General features: G+C 38.9%; 1 protein-coding gene across 2 annotated transcripts in view; it reads left to right on the plus strand.

The window, feature by feature from the left end:
* Positions 1-20,226, plus strand: part of BICC1 (BicC family RNA binding protein 1) — a 215,501-nt gene that overhangs the window by 83,496 nt on the left and 111,779 nt on the right. For both annotated transcript variants that reach the window (XM_032796717.2, XM_032796705.2), the window contains exon 3: positions 14,393-14,462. In XM_032796717.2, coding sequence (XP_032652608.2) covers positions 14,393-14,462 — 70 coding nt within the window. The remainder of the gene's footprint in view (positions 1-14,392; positions 14,463-20,226) is intronic.

Consider the following 20,226-nt stretch of genomic DNA (forward strand, 5'->3'; position numbering starts at 1 on the left):
ATACAGGTTAAATCAGTTCAGCTCATTTGGGCTAAACATTTTTATATAGCAGTGTAAAGACACAACATTGCAGCCAAGTCTTGAGGGCAGAGTTAGCTTTAAGGGAAAATAATTGAATATTTTAATGATTGATTTTTAGAGATGTGAAATATGCAGATACCACAGGAGAGGTGCTGCAGTTACACATAGATATGTATAAAGAGAGAATACAAAAATGTATTGCATTCACAAAGCATTTAATTTATATGTAGACCCATTTATTGGAATGTAAGAAAAATAAATGGGTTCATTTTAACAGTAGAGAGGGGTAAGTAAAAATGGTACAAGAATAAAGCAAGGTGGTTGATAGGATACTATAAACATGAAAAGTTACTTTACAATCAAAAGCATATTGGCAAGTTGGCAGACAAGTGAATATATAAATGTCCTTTCAAAATTGCCAATAGTTGCTAGGTGAACTAAACAAATATTTCTTCACTGAAATAATGTAACCTCTAGTAACTGCTTTCTTAGTTTAAATTTTATGATTCTGGCACAAAATCAGCTCAGCTGTAGTGTTTGAACTGAATGCTTAATATATTGTTGGATAAAATAGTTTAATAAGCAGAATTTGTGTTCTCCACAAAATTCTATGCTATGTATTTTTATTTTGTCACTAATGGATTGTTAAAAACTGAAACACAACAAAAAGCAAAATCCAAATCTCTTGTCTTTAAAGGAGATTAAAATTAAGTGCTATAAAATCCACAGGCAACTGAATACCCTAATATTTATTTAGATGCTACACCAAATTCTTAATTTGCATGATTTACCCTTTGATTCTTACTGTGACCTCTTGTCAGCATTCTACAATAGACAGCTGGTGATGTCAGAGGCATTGCCAGTCAAAGCTGGTTTGAAGGTCTGCCTGTGTGGAAACAGTTACGTAAATTTGGCTGATCTCTTAAGATTTTTTTTAATAGTGTGCAAACAATGCTAGGTGCACTCAATATTGAATAAAATTTAGTTGACTGTCAGGTTGGAGTGATTGTTGTCATCATTTAAATCACTTGAGTATTTTTATCATTGATTTTAAATCAGGCTGAGGTTTTATGAAATGACTTTTTGCAATGTGTGAGACTTTAGATTATAAACGTATAATGAACTTAATTATAAACGTTGCTTTTTTAGAATTGCAACTCCAGGTAAGATTTCTTATTAGAATTTTACAAAACTGTTGTAGGCAAAAATCCAACCAAACAAAAAACAACTCTTCACACAGCATTTCAGAAATAGGGTCTTTAATTTTCAAACAATTAAATAGTGTTGCAACTTTACTCAGATGAATAGTCTTGTTAGGCTTGGAGTAGTGCTTAAAGTTAATTGTGTGCATTTTTTGCAGCATAAGGAAAGCATGAGTATTTTTATTAGATAGTTCTATAGTCTCATCTTTGTCATTTTGAAACAAATTGCTTCAGTGTTAACTTTTCATTATTTAAATTTTCAATACTTTAATGGATTCATGTGAATTTTTTATGCACGTAGGTCAAAGTTTTGTTATGAGTTCCTAAGTCCATATTTAGGCACTTATGATTAATGTTGTTAAAAGTGCCACAGTGATTTAGGAGCACAAGTCACATTGACTTCAGACGACAAATTCTGATGAAGTATTGCCTGGTCAAAGCATTTCAGCTTTCTCTTTATTTATTTATTTATTTATTTATTTATTTATTTTATTTCACTATGTTGGAAGTTGGTGTTGGCTGCCAATATATCGTGGGTTATTTTGTGGCTATGCTAGAATAAGGCCATGTCTACACTACAAAATTAGGTCGACCTAACTTACGTCAGCGTGCAGCCACCGCAGTTGTTAAACTGCTTGTATGTTTGGCTCCTTGTGTTGGTAGTGTGCATCCTAACCAGGAGTGCTTGAATTGATTGTATTGTCAGTGTGGGGCATCGGGGACAACTTCTGAAAGCCACTAACAATCGACATAAGCAACGTTGTGTTGGTGCTGATATTGTGTTGACATAATTTCATCAACTGTGGCTCTATGCCGCTCGAGGAGGTTGTGTTACTAAATCGGCATAGCATGTCACTTACGTTGGGGGGAGCCAAATTTAAGTGAAAACACTTCAGCTAGGTCGAGACGATTCAGGTTACATGGACCTAACCCTGTAGAGTAGACCAGGCCTAAGGAAGTTAGCGAGGACCTGATCTTCCCTTTTTCACCACAGATGAGCGTTTGAAGTGTGAAACTTTGTGCTAATCAGCCATGCTACAGCCATCGCAGACACTGAAATAGAATTATATCACAGATTTCTCACCTGAGCTGTAGTGGTTGCCAGGAGCATCCACCTTGCATCCATTTCTGTTTGATGTTTCTTTAGAACCACAGGTTATGACCATCCCCACATGAGTGGCATAAAAACTGGTCAGCAGGGATATAAAGTGTTATATGCAGGTCATGTTTAGGTACACAAAAACAAAATAATTATTTTCAATTGATTATCCCTTCTGAAGGGATTTGGCTTTTCTTCAGGATATAAAATTGATTTACAGCAGTTACCTGGGAATTCTAATACTTAGAATAATTCTAGCACTTAGAAATCTTTTCCAAATAATTAAGGGCAGTTAGAATAGTTGAGGTTCTATTATATTTTATATTCCAAAATTAAAGCAAGTGCTATCGCACAGTAAAGATTCTTGTAACTTTTTTTTCTTGGAGGACGGGAGGGGGAATTGCTCTGTACTGCGTTTTTAAAGCTTGACTTGTTTATCATTCTAAATGTGCTTTATAAAGCTCTGTAATTTCTTCTGTTTCTCCTTTACTTTGGTCACTTGAGTTCTTTCTATTCTATTTAAGAAGATGTCTCACCCCCTGCCAAGATGCAGGAGTTGTTGTGTCTAAACCATACAAGACAGATGGCTATCCAGCCTCTTTTTGAAAACCTCCAGTGAAGGAGCTTCCATAATCTCCCTAGGCAGTCTGTTCCATTCTTCTACTGTTCTTACAGTTAGGAAGTATTTTCTGAGATTTAATCTAAATCCGCTCTGTTATAGTTTGAACCCATTGCCTCTTCTTGTGGCCTCTGTGGCAAGAGTGAACAACTTTTCTCCATTTTTTTATGGCAGCCTCAAGTATTTGAACACTACTATCCTATCTCTCTCTCTCCCTCTGCCCCCCCCCCGCCCCCCAAAATCTTCTCTTTTCCAAACTAAATATACCCATTTCCTTCAGTCTTTGTTCCTATGGCTTGTGTTCCATCCCTTGGATCTTCTTTGTCACTCATCTCTGGAGCCTTTCCAGTTTTTCTACATCCTTTGTATACCTTGTTGATCAAAACTGGACACAGTGTGCCAGCAGAGGCCTAACCAGCACCTACTAGGAATGCTTGGTTGATAACAAGTTTTAAATGTACCTTTTGAAAAGAAAAAGATGACTAATGAATCTTTGGAGGTTTAACATGTATACAGAGAATTACAAATGTTAATAGTAAGAACCTTTGTTTTATTATACATATTGTGCCAAGCTATCTAAATAAAGTAGATTATTTGGTTGCATTTCTTCACCTATAAATGTTAATATGCACCTCGTTGGTGACAGACTTTCAGACTTACATACAAAGACTTAATATTTAGGATAACAGTAAAATAACCTTTCTAGTAAAATGATTTGTTTATGAAAAAGCATAGTTGTCTAGTTTTTAAAGGCCATAAGCATGTCACTTATTTCTCTTGCCTATGCTATTTTGCTGTTACTGGACTTCATTCTTGGCTCTGCTGCTGATTTGCTATGTAATCTTATCCAAGTCTCTTAACTTCCTGTGTCCTTATAATTACATCAGTTGTACAAAGGGATACGTTGATGGAATTATTGTGATTCATTTTGTCATAAATGGATAGGTAGGTAAGGGTTAAGTTTCTTTTACCTGAAAAGGGTAACCGAACACCTGACCAGAGGACCAATCAGAGAACTGGATTGTTTAACAGTCAGCGCGGTGGCGGCAATTTCGTACTCGGGGTCTTTGTTGTTTCTGAGGCTATGAGGGAACACAGTTCTCCTTCTAATCCTCTCTCAACTCACTTCTTCTACAACATCCCCTAATACCCAGCAACGCCCGAAGTAATTCCAGCTATGATGGTCTTGCGGCGTGCTACTTTACCTGTGTGTTACATTTGTTGTGCTGGTATCTTGGCTCTATCTTCTTAAATCAGGACTGTCTTTCTTTATATTTTCTTATCTAAGGACAAGAGCCCTGTATTGACTTTATCCGTGCAGATTTTTATTTTCATCATTTTCTCTCTCTTTTTCTATAAAGTTTTCTTGTCTACAGCCTTGTGAAAGTTCTTTTCTATGCGAGGCAAGGGAAGCCAGGTGTGGGTCTACCTTTCTATTTGGTCCCAGGACGAACGATGACGCAGACTAGGGGAAAAGACCGTCAGATTCTCTCTGTTCTTGTGGTGGTTACGTCTCTTTCCCTCGTTCCCTGGCAACGGGGCGGGGTGGCAGAGGCCAGCTGTGTGGTATTCGCATCTCCTCGTCCTCGAGGGAAGCAGAAACGCTGGTTCCTTGGGTCACAAGTTAGCCCGCGAGGCACAGCCTGATAAGAGGGAAAGAGGTTATTCTTCCCTGCTTTTAGCATCCAAGGGATTGGGAATCTGGGTGTCCCACCAAGGGAGGGTTGGGGACACCAGAGGGAGGAAAGGGGGGATCAGGCCCCATAGATTAATTCCTGATCTGGTGGCAGCGAGAATATCCAAGCTGGTAGTGAGCTTGGGGGAGTTTCAGGTAAGCCCCCAAACTTTGTACGCAAAAGTCCAGGTTTGGGACAGGACCAGACTGGTGGACACTAAAGTCCAGGTCTGGGACTGGACGGCTAGATTACCACACATTTGAATGAAAATCTCTGTGTAAATGGTGGTATTGTGAGCAGATACATTTATGAATGTAAAAATGGATTACCCTGAGAATAAATATTATTCTTAAAAAAAAAAAAGGTTAATGTTTATTTGAGAACACTGTTGTAGGGAAGATACATGGGGCCTCTTACCCTCTTTGAAATGGCTCCTCTCTTCCTGCTCAAACTGAAAAAGGCATTCTCTTTGAGCCATGCTTCCATTGGCAAGACCAGCAATTACATGATGTGCAGATGCCAGTATCGTACCAGGAAGGCCCAGACAAAAAAATCTTGGTGGTCAGTTAAACAAGTAGACAATATCTGTATGGTTACATACCCTGAAAATGTTTTAATAAAAAAATCTTTCTATTGAGGCCATGAATTTCAACGAATTGATACCTTTATATTTTTCTTTTAAAGTAACATTGTAAAGGGAAGATGAAGTTGAGAAGTGAGGAAACCACTGCCGTATTTATTTCAAAGCCAGGGAGCAGATATCTGGGAATTAGAAAGCACAGACTTGGATATTCTATCACAGGCTCATCAGGAATTAAGTTAGCTGCTTCCAGCCACGTTGCATTATATAGTTAAAATTGTTTCAGATCTTAAAGTTAGGACAGAGAGAGTGACAGAAACAGTGATTCATCGCACAACTGGCTTTGATCAGTCTTGACGCAGGATTTTTCTCTTGTATGTTGTTCGGCCTAATGATTTGAGGTTTTTTTAAAAAAACCTTTTATTATTGAATTTTCCGTAGTTAAAATAGATATAATTGAAAGCATGAGAACTTTAGAGAAAATACATTTTCTCTGAATCCTTAATATCAGGAAATGGTGCAGGCCTAGAATTGACAAAGGAATATTGAGCAACACATACTACTGAATCAGTGGGGTGAATAGAGATTAGGTTTAGCTACTGGAAACTCAGTAAAATGCAACTGGACCACTACACAACCCACTATATTTTTTTCTCTTTCTGATTTGAACTTTTATACAGTTAGTGTCACAATATACCAAAATAAGCGATTGCCTTTCTTAAAACAATTGTGTATGGGATGTCTAGCTTGGTATGGACTTACCTGCCTAAACTTAAACTGTGGGTTGTCTGCTAAGAGTCCTAAAGGGAATATTTTAGTGTCTAGTGGTGATTCATGTTTAGTAATCTTATTCAGATGCTGACCTTGTATTTAATATAAGTTATATATGTAATAGATATATATAATCATCTATGCCCACTCCAGATGTGTGCGAGATTCTCTGTTGCTGAGCAGACATCCTCTCCTGTTGCCACTCTTCTGCATTTTCCTTTCTTTATGGAGATTTCTAAGGTGCATTCGCCACCAAGTCCTCTTTAAGTATTTGAGGCACTATTAAGAGAACAGTAGTAATTCAAAGAGAGACCAGGTTAATTGAAATGAAACTGTGGAAGTTGTATAGAAAATATTTAGCAAATCAAATGCTGTAATTCCAGTGAAACTACAATGTGCTATTCTGGTGGCTTTGTAGATTTTCAGTTCTGTCTTTTGCTTGTTCAGTAATCTATTTTATTTTACTGTGTTTTTCTGTATACTAAACAGTTTTTTGTTTTATATTTTATTGATAAGATTTTTAAAAGTATTTAGTGTTTGAGGACTACATTCCCAACTTAATATCTTTAAGTGAGTGGTATGAGTTTAAGATGTCTCAAGATGACTAGTCACTTTTGTATATCTTGGCCTACAATGTTTTATTTCATCATTAAGGGCTTAGTCTAAATTTCTAACAAGAATTTATTCAAAATTTCTGAATTCTGCTTACTGCAACTGAAATTATAGGGCTATTAAGTAAAACTTATATTCTTTCTCAAGATACTAGTACTCTCTGTTATCCATCTGAACAAATCTGTATTTCTTTGTTTTCTGAGCGGAAGAGAATTCTTTGACAGAAGATTTAAAGGCTCATCAGTTACAGTTCAATTTTCTAACTTTTTGTGATCAGTTCAGCTTTCTTGGCTTTCTTACTGAGCCTGCTCACAGGAATGAATACAGTGTGGGAAACCCTCATACTTGCAAAGAAATCAAGTGCTCTGTGATTGCCATTTGCACTGATGTCAGTCAAGTTTAGGAACCAAATATAACAGTAATTCTTCAATGAGCAGCACAGTGAGTTATTTCAATATATTTTGGGACTATCGACCTTGAGTTTTCCTTTAGTAGTGGATGATTTGTGTAGCAATTGAGTAGAGTAAAGTCTTGCAATGGTGGATTCTGCTTGTCAGTCTCCTATAATTACTGTACCAACCTTTAAAAGAGAAAATGACCTTGAGACAATTCTGAGAAAGCTGGGTCTTTGAGGCCTCCTTTGGGATGATGGGAAGGGAGAGCAATTCATAGGGCTCAAATTTAAGAAGATAGAATTTCCATAAGAGACCTGTGATCCTTGTTAGTCAGTAACCTGTCTTTGACAGTGGCCGCTCCCTGATACTTTGAAGGCAATGTGCAACAAACTCTGAAGTGGGCAGTTATAGAATAACTTGCCCATAACGAAAAGTTCTTTCTAACCCCATTCCAGCGCTGACTTATATTCTGAAGCATTAGGTTTTATCTCTCTTCCAAACTTCTAGGGTAGATTTTTTTTTTTTTCCATTCCTACTACTGTAACTCTAGATGTTCTTGTTAGCCTCATAAATGCAAAATACTGTTTCGAATCCTGCTGAGTTCCTGGTCTCAGTGACATATTGTTGCAATAACTTCCAAGGGCTGTCTGCTGTGGCTTTTTTTGTTTTTGTGTTTTTTCAAAAGCCTCCTTTTATCAGTTTTAAATTTGTGGCCTTCCAATTTCATGAAATGTTCCCTTGTTTCTCATGTTAGCAGTAAGGATAAGATTTTGTCATGCAGATCACGGATTCTGTGACTTTCAGAAACCTCCATGGCATTTTCTGCTTCAGTCCTGCACTCTGGGGTGGTGCGGACTCCACAGCTCTCAGCTGCTAGGGGTGTCATCACAGACTCACAGGATCCATGCTCTCTCTGCTCCATTTGGTCCCTGGGAGTTAGCCCCCTTCAATGTGACAGCCCTTCCCGATGGTTGCTCTAGCTCTTTGGGGTGATGCCCTTTGGTCCGTCCACCTTCTGGGACTGCACCTCTGAGCCTGCAGCAGACCTGTCTCTCTCCATAAGCTCCCTCAGGGAGTCCCCCAGGGCCTCAGCACTGAGAAGGAGCAATGCAACCTCGATCTCTAGACAGCCCTGACTCTCAGCCAGCGTAAAACAGAAGGGCTTATTGTATGTTTGAACACAGCACAGTAAGTTCTCAGGACCTCAAGCATAGAAAGTCTCAGCACCCTCCATCTGGGTCTGTCCAGCAACGAGGTGGGCTCAGGCCCCTCTTTTTTCCCCCAGTTTAGAGGTATCCTCCTTCCAGTCAACCAGGTTTTTTGTTGTGTGTTCCATCTCCTGGTGAAGCCCCATCCAATCAATCAGTTCCTTCACTCACCTGAAGAAAACCACTTTCCCCATTTATTTGGCATAATAATTGATCATCTGACAGGCAAGAAACCTAAGCAGAGTTGTAGCTCTGCAACCAAATTACCAGCACAATTACCCTGCCTGGGACCCAGACAGTCTTCCAATTTACATAATTCTGATAAGCAGGAATCCTCTTCTCCTATCCACACCTTTCCAAAACAATTCAGCTTTGTAGTAAGTGGATGAAACACCTGTTGACCCCTCTAGAGTTGCACTTGCTTACACCAGTATTGAATTTGACCCAATGTGTTTAGTAATTTAAGTACTTGTGTAATTAAAATGTAAGTAAATACCCATATTATTTATCTACTCCTGCTTCTCCCTGGCTTGTTTTCAGCATAATGTGTGGCTCTATATTGATCCCTGCCCAATAAAAGCCTTCCATTGCCACATTCATCAGACTCTTGCTAGGACAGTCCCGCACCAGCATCAACTTCCTGGACACCACAACCAGCTTCAGCAGTGAAACTGTACAGATAACTATATTGATAAAACCCACAGATCACCACACCTACCTTCTCGGATCCAGTGACCAGTCCAGACACACCAACAAATCTGTTATCTACAGCCAGGCTACCACAGACACCACAGCATATGCTCTCAGGAGAAAGCCCGAGATACACACCGTAACCCATCTAAACCCATTTTCACCAAACAAAGGTACTCCACCAGAGTACACAATTGCATCGTGGAATGGGCACCCAAATACCCTTGGAGAACCTGCTTCAATACAGAAAGAAAATCCCTCTGACTTCACACCCCTAGTTGTCACCTAGCCCCCCACTCTGAAACCCGTATGAGGTGTCATTTAAAAAATTACAACCATACTTCATGGGAACACATCCTGAAAGAACTCTTTTGCAACCCCACTTTCTGGCCTTCAGACAACTCACCAAGCTCATCATCAGAGCAAGTTCCCTACAGACTGGGACCCACCAACTGAAATTGGCACCAGACCATGCCAGAACAACAGATGCAAAACCTGCAGACGTACCTCCAATGCTATGATGATCAATACCCCCTGCACGGGGTGGCTCCAGGCACCAGGGCACCAAGTGCGTGCCTGGGGCCGCAAGCTGCGGGGGGCAGCCTGCTGGTTGCCGTGAGGGTGGCAGACAGGGAGTCTTTGGCGGCATGCCTACGGGAGGTCCGTCAGTCCCGCGGCTTCAGCAGCAATTTGGCGGCGGGCACGCCGAAGGTGCGGGACCAGCGGACCTCCCGCAGGCATGCCGCTGAATCCACATTAACAGTTGACTTCCTGCAGGCATGCTACCGAATCCGCATTACCAGTGGACCTCCTGCAGGCATGCCGCCGAAAGCCACCTGACTGCCATACTTGGGGCAGTAAAATATATAGAGCCGCCCGTGCCCGTGCGACACACCTTTTTGAGATCCATGGGTTGTTCTCATGCAAGTCACATGTGGTATACCTCATGCTCCAATAACTATGTGGGTGAAACCTGAAAATCTCTGTGCTCTCAAATGAACTCACACGGGAAAATAAGACAAAAATACAGTATCATCCAGAGGCAAACCCATTTCACAAAGTGGTCACTCCATATCTGACCTCTCAATCCTTATCCTCACAGGGAACCTGCACAACGCCTTCCAAAGACGAGTCTGATACCTTAGATTCATAACTTTGCATAAACAGTAAAAATCATGGTCTTAATAAAGACACTGGATCTACAGTTTATTACAACACTCTGGGTATGGCTACACTTGCACTTTACAGCGCTGCAACTTTCACGCTCAGGGGTGTGAAAAAACACCCCCCTGAGCGCTGCAAGATGCAGCGCTGTAAAGCCTCAGTGTAATCAGTGCGGCAGCGCTGGGAGCACAGCTCCCAGCACTGCATGCTACACCCATAGAGGATGTGGTTTACATGCAGTGCTGGGAGAGCTCTCTCCCAGCGCTGCTGCTCCGACCACACTCACACTTCAAAGCGCTGCCGTGGCAGCGTTCCGAAATTTCAAGTGTAGCCATACCCTCTGTAACCTACTAACCCCTCTTTTTTGGTCCTGTGACTGCAGAGGTGTTAACTGGCCACTTAACTTTGAATGATCCTTTAGAATGTGTTAACTACTTATGCTAAATAATCCATTCCACCTTGTTTTAGCTATTTTAGGTGTGACTTTCCAAGACCAGACAGCTCAAAAGCTTGTCTCCCTCACCAGTAGAAGTTGGTCCAATAAAAGATATTGCCTCAACCACTTGTCTTTTGATTGCCACACCCAATTGAGTTTTTGTGGATTTCTTCTCAGTTTTGTTTCAGGAAAAAAGTATCACCAGATGGCTAGTCATTTCTCGAAAGAAACTAATGAAAACAGGAAGCTTTTTAAGTAGTAGAAATAGTTTACAAGACTAAAATAACTGTGAAACTGAATGAGTGTATTGCTGCAAATATGAAGAAAGAGATACAACTGTACAATAAAGCAGCACGTTCCTATTTCTTTTTTCCATATTTGCACATGGTTTCCAAACTTATGTAGGAGATTATTTGATAACTGATTGTCACATTTACAGTAAACTTTACTAATCTGAATTGGATGGTAGTATATAAAATGAGAAATCCCTGTAATATCTGCTCTGAGATTATGGACTCATAGAACATACTTAATTTATATCCACCCAGGCATGGCTATCTTGATAAACTGATAGTATTCTGTTTCGCCTAATGTTCTCTAATCACAACCAAAGACTTTATGAAAAGGTAGGATAACTGTCTCTCATATTAAGGGTGAGAGGAAATTAATAGGACATCAGCCTAGATATTGTAAAATTTAGTAAAAATATAGGCTTGCATTTTCAAAAGAACTTAAAGGAGGTAGGTGGTCAACTCCTGTTGACTTTGTCTTTCAAAATTGGCTCCCCTAGACTCTTTCAGAAATCCCAAGTCTCTCTTTTCTGTACCCCCAAATGTGCACACCTTTTAGATTACAGGGTTTGAATTTCATTTTGTTCTGACATAAAGATATAGAAGGATTTTCCTCCTCATATTGTTACAAACAGAGAATTCCATATTGTTATTGAGATGACAAGGGACTAGTGGTGTGTACCTTTTATTCCAATGAGTTTTTCCACCACTGGCAGCCACTTATATGGCTGATCTTTCTCTTTAGCATCCCATCCTCCTTGTTTTATTGCCTTTTTTTTAACTCCTTCCTCCCAGCTAATCATATATCCTGAAAACAAGAATAAACTTATCAAAGAAGAGAGGTTCAAGAGAGAGATAGTTAGTAATAATATTGGAAACAAATGGCTACATATATAACAAAATCCATAACAGGCTTGCTAGAGACTAAACTAACTATTATCCTCTGGTCTAAAGAGGTTTCTAACCCAGTGTTTCTGGTGTTTTCGACCAAGCCTGGTTGAGGTCCCACTTTCATGAAGCAAATCTGATGTCCATTCACTTCCTAAGTGAGGGATGCCCATATTATCTTTGCCTCCCAAATATAATCAAAGAAACTTTTAAAGTGAACCTCTCCCCACCACCACCTTCCCCTGGTGTTTTTCTTCCTGTTAGATTCTTTCTGAACTTTGTTTTGCAATTTTTCACTTGCTTTCAGTTCAGACCGTTGATAGAACCATTGTGAATCAGAACACTCAGTTTACATGTAAACAGATGGATAACCTGTTTTTGCTGGTGACCAACCTCCCAATACAGATTTAAAAAAACATATGCTGACTCCTTTACATACATTTCACAATGATATTGGATGACCAATGTGATGCTAGCTTTTGTTTGAGACCTCACATAACATTCTTAGGTGAACCAGAACGTAGATACCAGATTCAGGAAATTCCTGTAACCATGATACACCCCCTTGCTAGTTGCTATTGAGAGATTCTTGCATCACAGTGGTCATGGGCTCCAGTTTTCTGAAATAACTGAAAAATGCATTTATTAAGAAACTTTTCTGATTTTTCTGTTGTGATGAGGAAAGTTCTCTTTAGTTCCTGCCCCCCAGAAGCACAGGGTTTGGCCATCACTATCTTTATGGAGGCCTTTTGCCTCTACATTGACTCCTAGCTAAGCAACTTTAATATTGTCTGCAGAGGAACTGAGCTGTCAAAAGCTCCCATGATGGTCACTCCCTGCAGAGCCCTCCATTAGTAGACAGGGGCGTTGAATAGAACTCATGTACGTTAGTGCTGATTTAGCTTTGAAGAGAACGTAGCAGTGTGTGGTTGGCCTTTCTAGGCTCTTTTCAGCTTCAGAGCCTGAATTTTATAGTCTGTCTGGAGAATGGCTTCCACTAAATCGAGAGGGACGGGAAGAGCATAGCACAGTACCATTGTTTCCCCATCTGTACTTGAATAGACTTGCCTATGTTTTTAAAGGGTTTGCTAGTTTATTTTTTTAAACTTGTACGTTCTTTGGTAGTTCCAGAAGTGTGACCACTTCAAATAATGAGTGAAATTTCAAACTGCCATGTGTTCCAGTCTTTCCTTTGTGGAAGTCAATGTGAGTGGGAGTTTTGGTTGATCTGTAACTCAGATTTCTTTCCAGTGGATTTCTTCACATCTGGACTGGAGGCTGGTCAGAAATATGTATATATTCCTGATAGAATTTCACCCTGTTGGAAATGTCTTCCTCCAGCTGAATTTTATTATCCCATAGTTGCTGAAACACATACAAAGTGTAGTACAGTGAGTCCTGGCTGACATTTTCACGTTTTCCACATGGTGTGCTAATCTAAAATTGTGACTGTAGAGGAATTCTATTATTGATTTGGGCAACAGAGAGTATACATTTAGGAATTCTTAAATTAATGTGTCTGTCCAGGACGTTACTACTATACTGGACCGATGAACATTGGAATGTTTTCTGGTTCTCTTAATGTATTAGTTTTCCTTTTCGAAGTGGTCTGGTTATTTATTTTGGGAATTTTATTTATTTATTTATATATATATATATATATATATATATATATATATATATATATTGTGGACAGTGCCAAGATAGATTAAATTGTACTGTTTGGCATTTTTTTTTCCAATTGCTGATTGGAATTTTTTTTGTCAAAATGTCTAGCTCAATAAATTAAAAAATTCTTTTTTTATAAAAAGATTCAAAAGCACTTACTGTACAAATGCATTGTTTGAGTTATAAAATATTAGTATAATTGAAAAGGAAGCAATTAAAACCATATGAAATATTATATATTATTAAATTGTAAAGCATGAGCGCACAATAACAAATTATTTACTGAATAATACATAGCCTAATATTCTACTGGAATAAATTGATGTAGCTCCTTTGAAGTGAGTGCAGTCACATCAGATGAGGATGTGGCCCACAGAACTGGAATTTTTTTGTAGGATAACTTGTATGTTTCTGTTAATGTTCCGAGGGTGAACATTTTATAGGCAAGTTGCATGCCATATCAGCTGACTTCAGAAAAATAGGAATTCTAGCATTATGAAAGGATGCATGAGCTGCTAAATCCAATAAGCAAAAGATTTTTTGGATTATAAACCATTCGAGGGATAACATTTCTTCTTCAAATTTAAAATAACTAAAGAATAGTGAAACGTAAACTTAAGGCAGCATATACTGAATGCAAGCAGAAGTAATTTAGTCTGTAAACATTCAAAATGAGCCTGTTAAAAATTCTAGAATTTTTGTAAAAATACTTTTATTCTTGGTTGAAGAAAATAGATTTTTTGTCACTATTGGCCTTATCAAACTCCCACTGAAGTCAGTGGGGTCATTCCCTTGACTCTAATGGCAGCTGGATGAGGCCACTTAAGTGTGACTTCCTTGGTTCCTATTTCCAATCTTTTAGGCTGTTTTGAATCATGAGACAGCAACCTCCTCACACACACAAACTCGCCTCAAAACCTTCTTATTAGCTGTACTTTTCAAATGTATTTACTAGGGCATGTGTAAAAGAGATTAATATGATCTCACCAAAAAAGGAACACTAGAAGATATAGAATGATGGTGAGAAAGTTGCATGTCAAATTAACTTTTTTTTTTTTTTTTTCTTTTAACAGATTATGGAAGAAACGAACACACAGATTGCTTGGCCATCCAAGCTGAAGATTGGGGCAAAGTCCAAAAAAGGTATATTCACTTCTTTTACTTTCATATTTTGTTTTTTTTTGGTGTAAGTCAACACTGAAATAACTGCATTTAATTTAATCACAGATGTGGTGATTTTTTATAATATTAGACCTTAAAGCTTTGTTGAATCTTCTTTTATTTTTCTTGCAGAAGTGTTGATTGTCTACTCATTTGAATTGTCATGTAAGCTTTAGAACTTTAGCTGACATTGTGTAGCAATTTATTTTAAATTATGCAGTTAGTCTAGAACTCTAAATGTGTTTGAAGCTTTTGACTGGTAGTCAATGTAATCATGGCTATGTCTTCATCTTTGTCTAAATTTGTAAGTCCAAATTAAGACAATATAAGCAGCGTGATTTTTTTTATTTATGCAACTGGACACTGATTGTATTTAAGATCGATAGGTCAAGAAATCAAACCGTTGTCGGAATGAGTGAGTGTGTGTGTCACCTGATTTCCTATTGAAGCAATACTTGACTTAAAAACCTCTGTCAGTGCCGAGGGCATTTTGGTTGCTGCTGGTGCACAGATGAAAGTAAACATGAGAAAACCAAGATGGATTGTCCATACATCTATTTGAAATGTAAGGCAAATATTTGTCAAAAGGGAAGAATATTGATAGATGAACCTTTTTCAGTGCTGCAAACAATTAGTTAAACTTAAAATAACCACAAAAAGTAGTTGACGGTGGCAAAATAGAAGATGTCAGAAAAAGGAGTTAGACATTCACACTTGTAAACTTCTTAAAATCTCTGATAAATGGCAGACCCTTAAACTTTCATTTCATAACCAAAAGGGTCATATTCCCGTAACCTTTTAAACAGAGGAAGAACTCATGAGAGGACAAAAAGATCTGTTCATAAAGGTGCAGGCTCTGTTTTTTTGCGAGCCAGAGAGACCAAGCCTGAGAGAGATTTCCTCCCTCTCCCTATATGCTGCATGGAGACAGAAATCACATCTATGTGTTTAGGAATGCATACCACTTGAGGAAAGAATAGCTAGATGGAAAGCATAAGGGAAAAATTATTTAGTGGTAGACAGAGAAGTGAGAATCATATAGGTAGGAAAGGAATGCTTACAATCCGTGGTAAAAAGTGAAGTCTCCATGAAGACCTGTTTTCCACCTGGATCCTCTTCTGCTTACTTTAGTCTCAATATTTCATGACTTCCACAAGCTGCTATAGCCTGAGATGTAAATGAGATGGTGGTGCGGGGAGGGGGAGTTTCCTTGTGTTCTAACAGAATTAAAAAAAAAAAAAAAAAGTAAAGGGAAAGCAGTACATATAATACTGTTTAGATTTTAATTAGTAAAATATTTGATATTTGGTCTTGCATGCAAAATTAATTCAAATCTGCCTTGATATCCACACCGTTATGTGGAAATTTGGCTGAAAGCCATAAACAAAGGGTAGAGCAATAGCAATGTATTGAGTTCTGGTTTGTGGTTGGGTTGTCACAGTTACCAAGCCAACTGCACTGCTGTCTCTTTTTGGGGTGGAGCCCTACAGGTGTTATGCATCAGGCCCTTTACCTGTCTGGGTGGAATTCTGCAATTCACTCACTTTCAAACTGAGGCCTGGGTACAGTCTCCTGGCTACCAACTGTGACTATTCAGTAAGTGTAACGGGGACTGGATCCTGCAAGCATTTCTCTTTGGGAGCCTGTAATAGCATACATTTGCAGTGAGACAGAAACAGTTTCTCCAAAAAAAGCCTGATTTATTTTGCCCAACAGGTTGGTTCACAGTGCGTTGAGAAGTTGATTTTAAAATAAGCACACATGCTTTCTTACCTAAGCGTAACCTCTTCATCCACAGACAACTCAGGCATATGTGGCTTATTCTTCATCTCTGAGTTGGGACTATCAGCCTTTTCACTCATGCCTCCTGGCCAGTAACTCTCAGCTTACCTCAAATTCTCCTTTTTCTAAGGTTTGTGAGCTTTTTGAGCTCCTTTTCATCCCAGGCTTATTAAAGAGCAAAATGTCCTTGCCTTGATGGGAGCCAGGTAGGTATATTCTCTTACCGCTTGATGGCCCAGTTATCTTAACTCCTTTGAAGCTGAGTACCTGAGAGGCTGTCATATTTGTGTCATTGCACCTTTCCTGCGTGGCTGCTCAACAACCTCTTTACAGCTTTGATTTAGCTCTATGCGTTCATATAAGACAATATCACACAATTGAACTGGAAAACAGTCACAGATAATAGCCACAGGAAATAATAGACATTTTCCCAGTTCATCGCATGGGGAACAGTGCTAAGTGTAGGTGACTTGAACATCTTCATTAATGAGCTAGGAAAAGAAATAAAAAGTGAATTAATGAAGTTTGCTTATGACATTAGAAGTCAGGGGGGATGCCAGTGAGAGAAGAGAAATAAAATGGGTCATAGAGATTAGAAGCATGAGCAGAAAATAACAATGAAATCTAGCTTGGAAAAATGCAAACTAATACAACTGAGGAAATATAATCGAAAGCATGCACACATAATGAGAATGAGAAGCTTGGAAAATCTTAATGCCAAAAGAAACTTAGTGTGGTGGTAGATTGCCAATGAGACGTTTCTACAATGTAATACACCATCTAAAATGGTCAGTGAGGTTTTGGGCAACAGGGTGTGAGCAGCATCAGGGTTAAAGACTTGTATCCTCTGATCAGTCATTGTATAGGTGAGAGGTTGTGTACATACATACAAGATAGTACATTACAATAATATGTAGGGAGAGAACCTATCCCTAGGTGTTCCTGAATTTTAGATCAGATGGCCCACATTTTTATAATCCACACTGTTTCTCATCCTATTTACATTTAAATAAATTGCCCATTTGCAGCCACAGCAATTGTTTATATGGAAAAATAATACTGGCAAAGTGTTTGATATATCTTGACTTCATTTCATAAAATTTAGCTGCTGGAACTGAGGAGGAGAATCAGCACAGTGTAACCAGCCAACTGTCTGTGGGCAGACTCGGTGTTCTGAGACCTCTGACTGTAGCCCATCTTCTTGACTGGGAAATGAGTACCTAATTAGCAGTACTCATTGACCGGGAAATGAGTACCTAATTTGTTGGGGAGGAAGAGGATTAAGATTTATAGAAAAGAATTGTTGATCCGCAGACTGACAGGCAGAAAACTTTTAGTACTTTGAATGGAGATACCCCATACCACATTTATCTTATGCTCTAAATCCTAGGACAGTATTTCACCATCACCAAATTAGTAACTTTTAGTAGTAAAGATGGTCTGAAATTTTGGTAGGCTAGTACTTGGTAGATGTATTTTGTGGCTTTTTGTTATTGATCTGAAAAAACAAACCTTATAATCAGGAAAACATCCTTATTGTATGTTCATATATTGTGTGCTTTTCAATCTAGTAAAAAATAATTTATGGTTTACTACAGTATTTTCTCACTAATGTTGTATCATCTGGCTTTTATGATTAGCCGTTATTAATGCTATTCCAGGAATGACTGGTTGTCTATTGTCTTGTTAATATATTAGACATGAGCATTAACACGTGTAATTGTTGCAATAGGATGCATCATGGTTCGGTAGATAGAGCATGGTAGTGGGAGTCAGGAGACCCAGTTATATTTTCTGGCACTGCAGATAAGTTGGGGTGTGAGAGGAACCACTGCACAAAGGTTAAGTGACCTGAAAAATGGTAAGTCACTTAACCTCTTTCTTCTTAGGCTGTGAAATGTTGATAAAACTTTGAGACCCATGGTCAGAAAGTGCTACGTATCAGATGATGTATGTATGATTATTACTAAGGATGGTAATTTATTAATACATGATGGCAAACTTGATCTATACCCCCCTAAAAAGTTGATTCCCAGAATATTTTACTTTTGGACAGTCCATCTGTTTAGAAGGTAAGGAATTTGCCTGTTGAAGATCCTGTTTTTAACAAAATTGCTAAAATATCCTGTATGACTTCACAAAAGCCAGAATTCACAAGTTAATTACTGACTCTCAACTGTTCTATAAAGATCAAAACAGAGGAATTTCCTGCTCTAACAAGTAACAGATGCTTTAGTGTGTGTTGTTATGAAGAGGAGCTGAGGATAAAACATTTTGAAATACGTGTGTTTATTTTCCAAACAAATATAATTTTTCCAAACACTAAAATAAGTTTTGAAGGAAAACGTGTTCAGATTTTGTCAGTTAGAAGTAATTATTTGCAAACTTTTGGGAGAGAATGAGAAATGAATGACAGCCGTTAGTAGTGATAGGACGATGCATAGTCCCTCACTCCGATGATAATCGGGGGGGGGGGGGCGGGGAGCAGGGAAAGCTCAATGGTTTGAGCATTGACCTGCTAAACCCAGAGTTATGATTCAATTTCTGAGGGGGCCATTTAGGGATCTGGGGCAAAAATCTTTCTGGAGATTGGTACTGCTTTGAGCAGCAGGTTGGACTAGATGACCTCCTGAGGTCCCTTCCAACCCTGATATGCTATGATTCTATGATACTAGGGGATATAATGGGCAGAATTTTTTCTTATATATTCATATGCCTTTATTTGCACATTTTTTTGGGATAGTGAACGATAAAGGTAGAATCTGATGTAGTCTTGAACATTGTTTTGTCTAAGTCAAGGAAGCTAAAAATGTGTTTTTGTACATAAGACCAAGTTAAATTTCTTGAAGCAGGTATTTCACAGGTTTCAGGTCTTTATTAATCGGGTGATTAAAGATCTATGACGGTATTACTGCTTTCCTTGCCTTCGTTAATGTAGTGGTGTTTTGTAGAGGTGCCCCCCCCTTTTTAATTTAATTTAATTTTACTTAAGGCTGAGCACTTATGGGACAATTTAATCATTCCAAGTCTCATGATTTTTTCAAGACTGGCAATTTCACCCCAACTTCGTGGTCCTTTGTGACACAGGAACACCAAAGCTTCTTTTCTGAGTGTGACTTTTGTGAGAGCCTTGAAGATTACATGCAGCAGGTCTTGGGCATCTAAAGCTCTGACCTGGTGAGACTAGTCAATCAGCAGGGGGAGATGAGGGTGGAGGAAGATGCCCCTTACTAAGGAGCCAAGGGGCAAGTAACAATGAGCCAGTGGGAAAAGGTGATGAGACAAAGCAGGGGAGGATGGGGAGAGTCAGGGTGCAGGGAGGGCTCTGGATACTCCTCACTCCCCTAAATGGTATGCCATCTTATCAGTTACTCTCTCCCACTGACCATATTACTGCCATCTCCCTCTCTCCATCCTTACCCTGCCCCAGCTCATCCCACTACCCAGACCTCTTGCTGATCAGCAAAGACCGTACTTCCAATTCAGCCTTCTAACCTTGCTTCCCTACCCTAGTGGTTACTTAAGAGAGGAAAGTGGATTTCCATACCTATTATCCAGCAGAGACCAGTCTGCATTTTTGTGTTTACATGATGTGCATATAAACTTTCAAAGTTGAAAATCACTCCCAAGTTGAGGCAAGAACTTCCCATAATGGCCCCCAAAGATTATTTAATTATATGGCACAATTATTAAGCTAATACCATGATTTTTGCCAGAAGGTATCACTCATGATTTTGAATTGTTGGGGTTGGCACTCTTACTGATGTGCACACAAGGGAATTGCCTGTGTGTCAGCAGCAGAATAGAGAATTCTTGAGTGTTTCCACTTTTTTATGGCCATTTAATTCCTTTGTTCAAAATCTGTTAGGTAGGCAAATTGTGATGTTCGTTGGATTCTTGTAATTCAAGCACACTACTGTTTCATCAGTGCTGCTAAATTTGCAAGAGAATTTGAAATTGTGTG

The sequence above is a fragment of the Chelonoidis abingdonii genome, chromosome 15 (assembly GCF_003597395.2).
Source record: "Chelonoidis abingdonii isolate Lonesome George chromosome 15, CheloAbing_2.0, whole genome shotgun sequence".
Taxonomy (NCBI): Eukaryota; Metazoa; Chordata; order Testudines; family Testudinidae; genus Chelonoidis; species Chelonoidis abingdonii.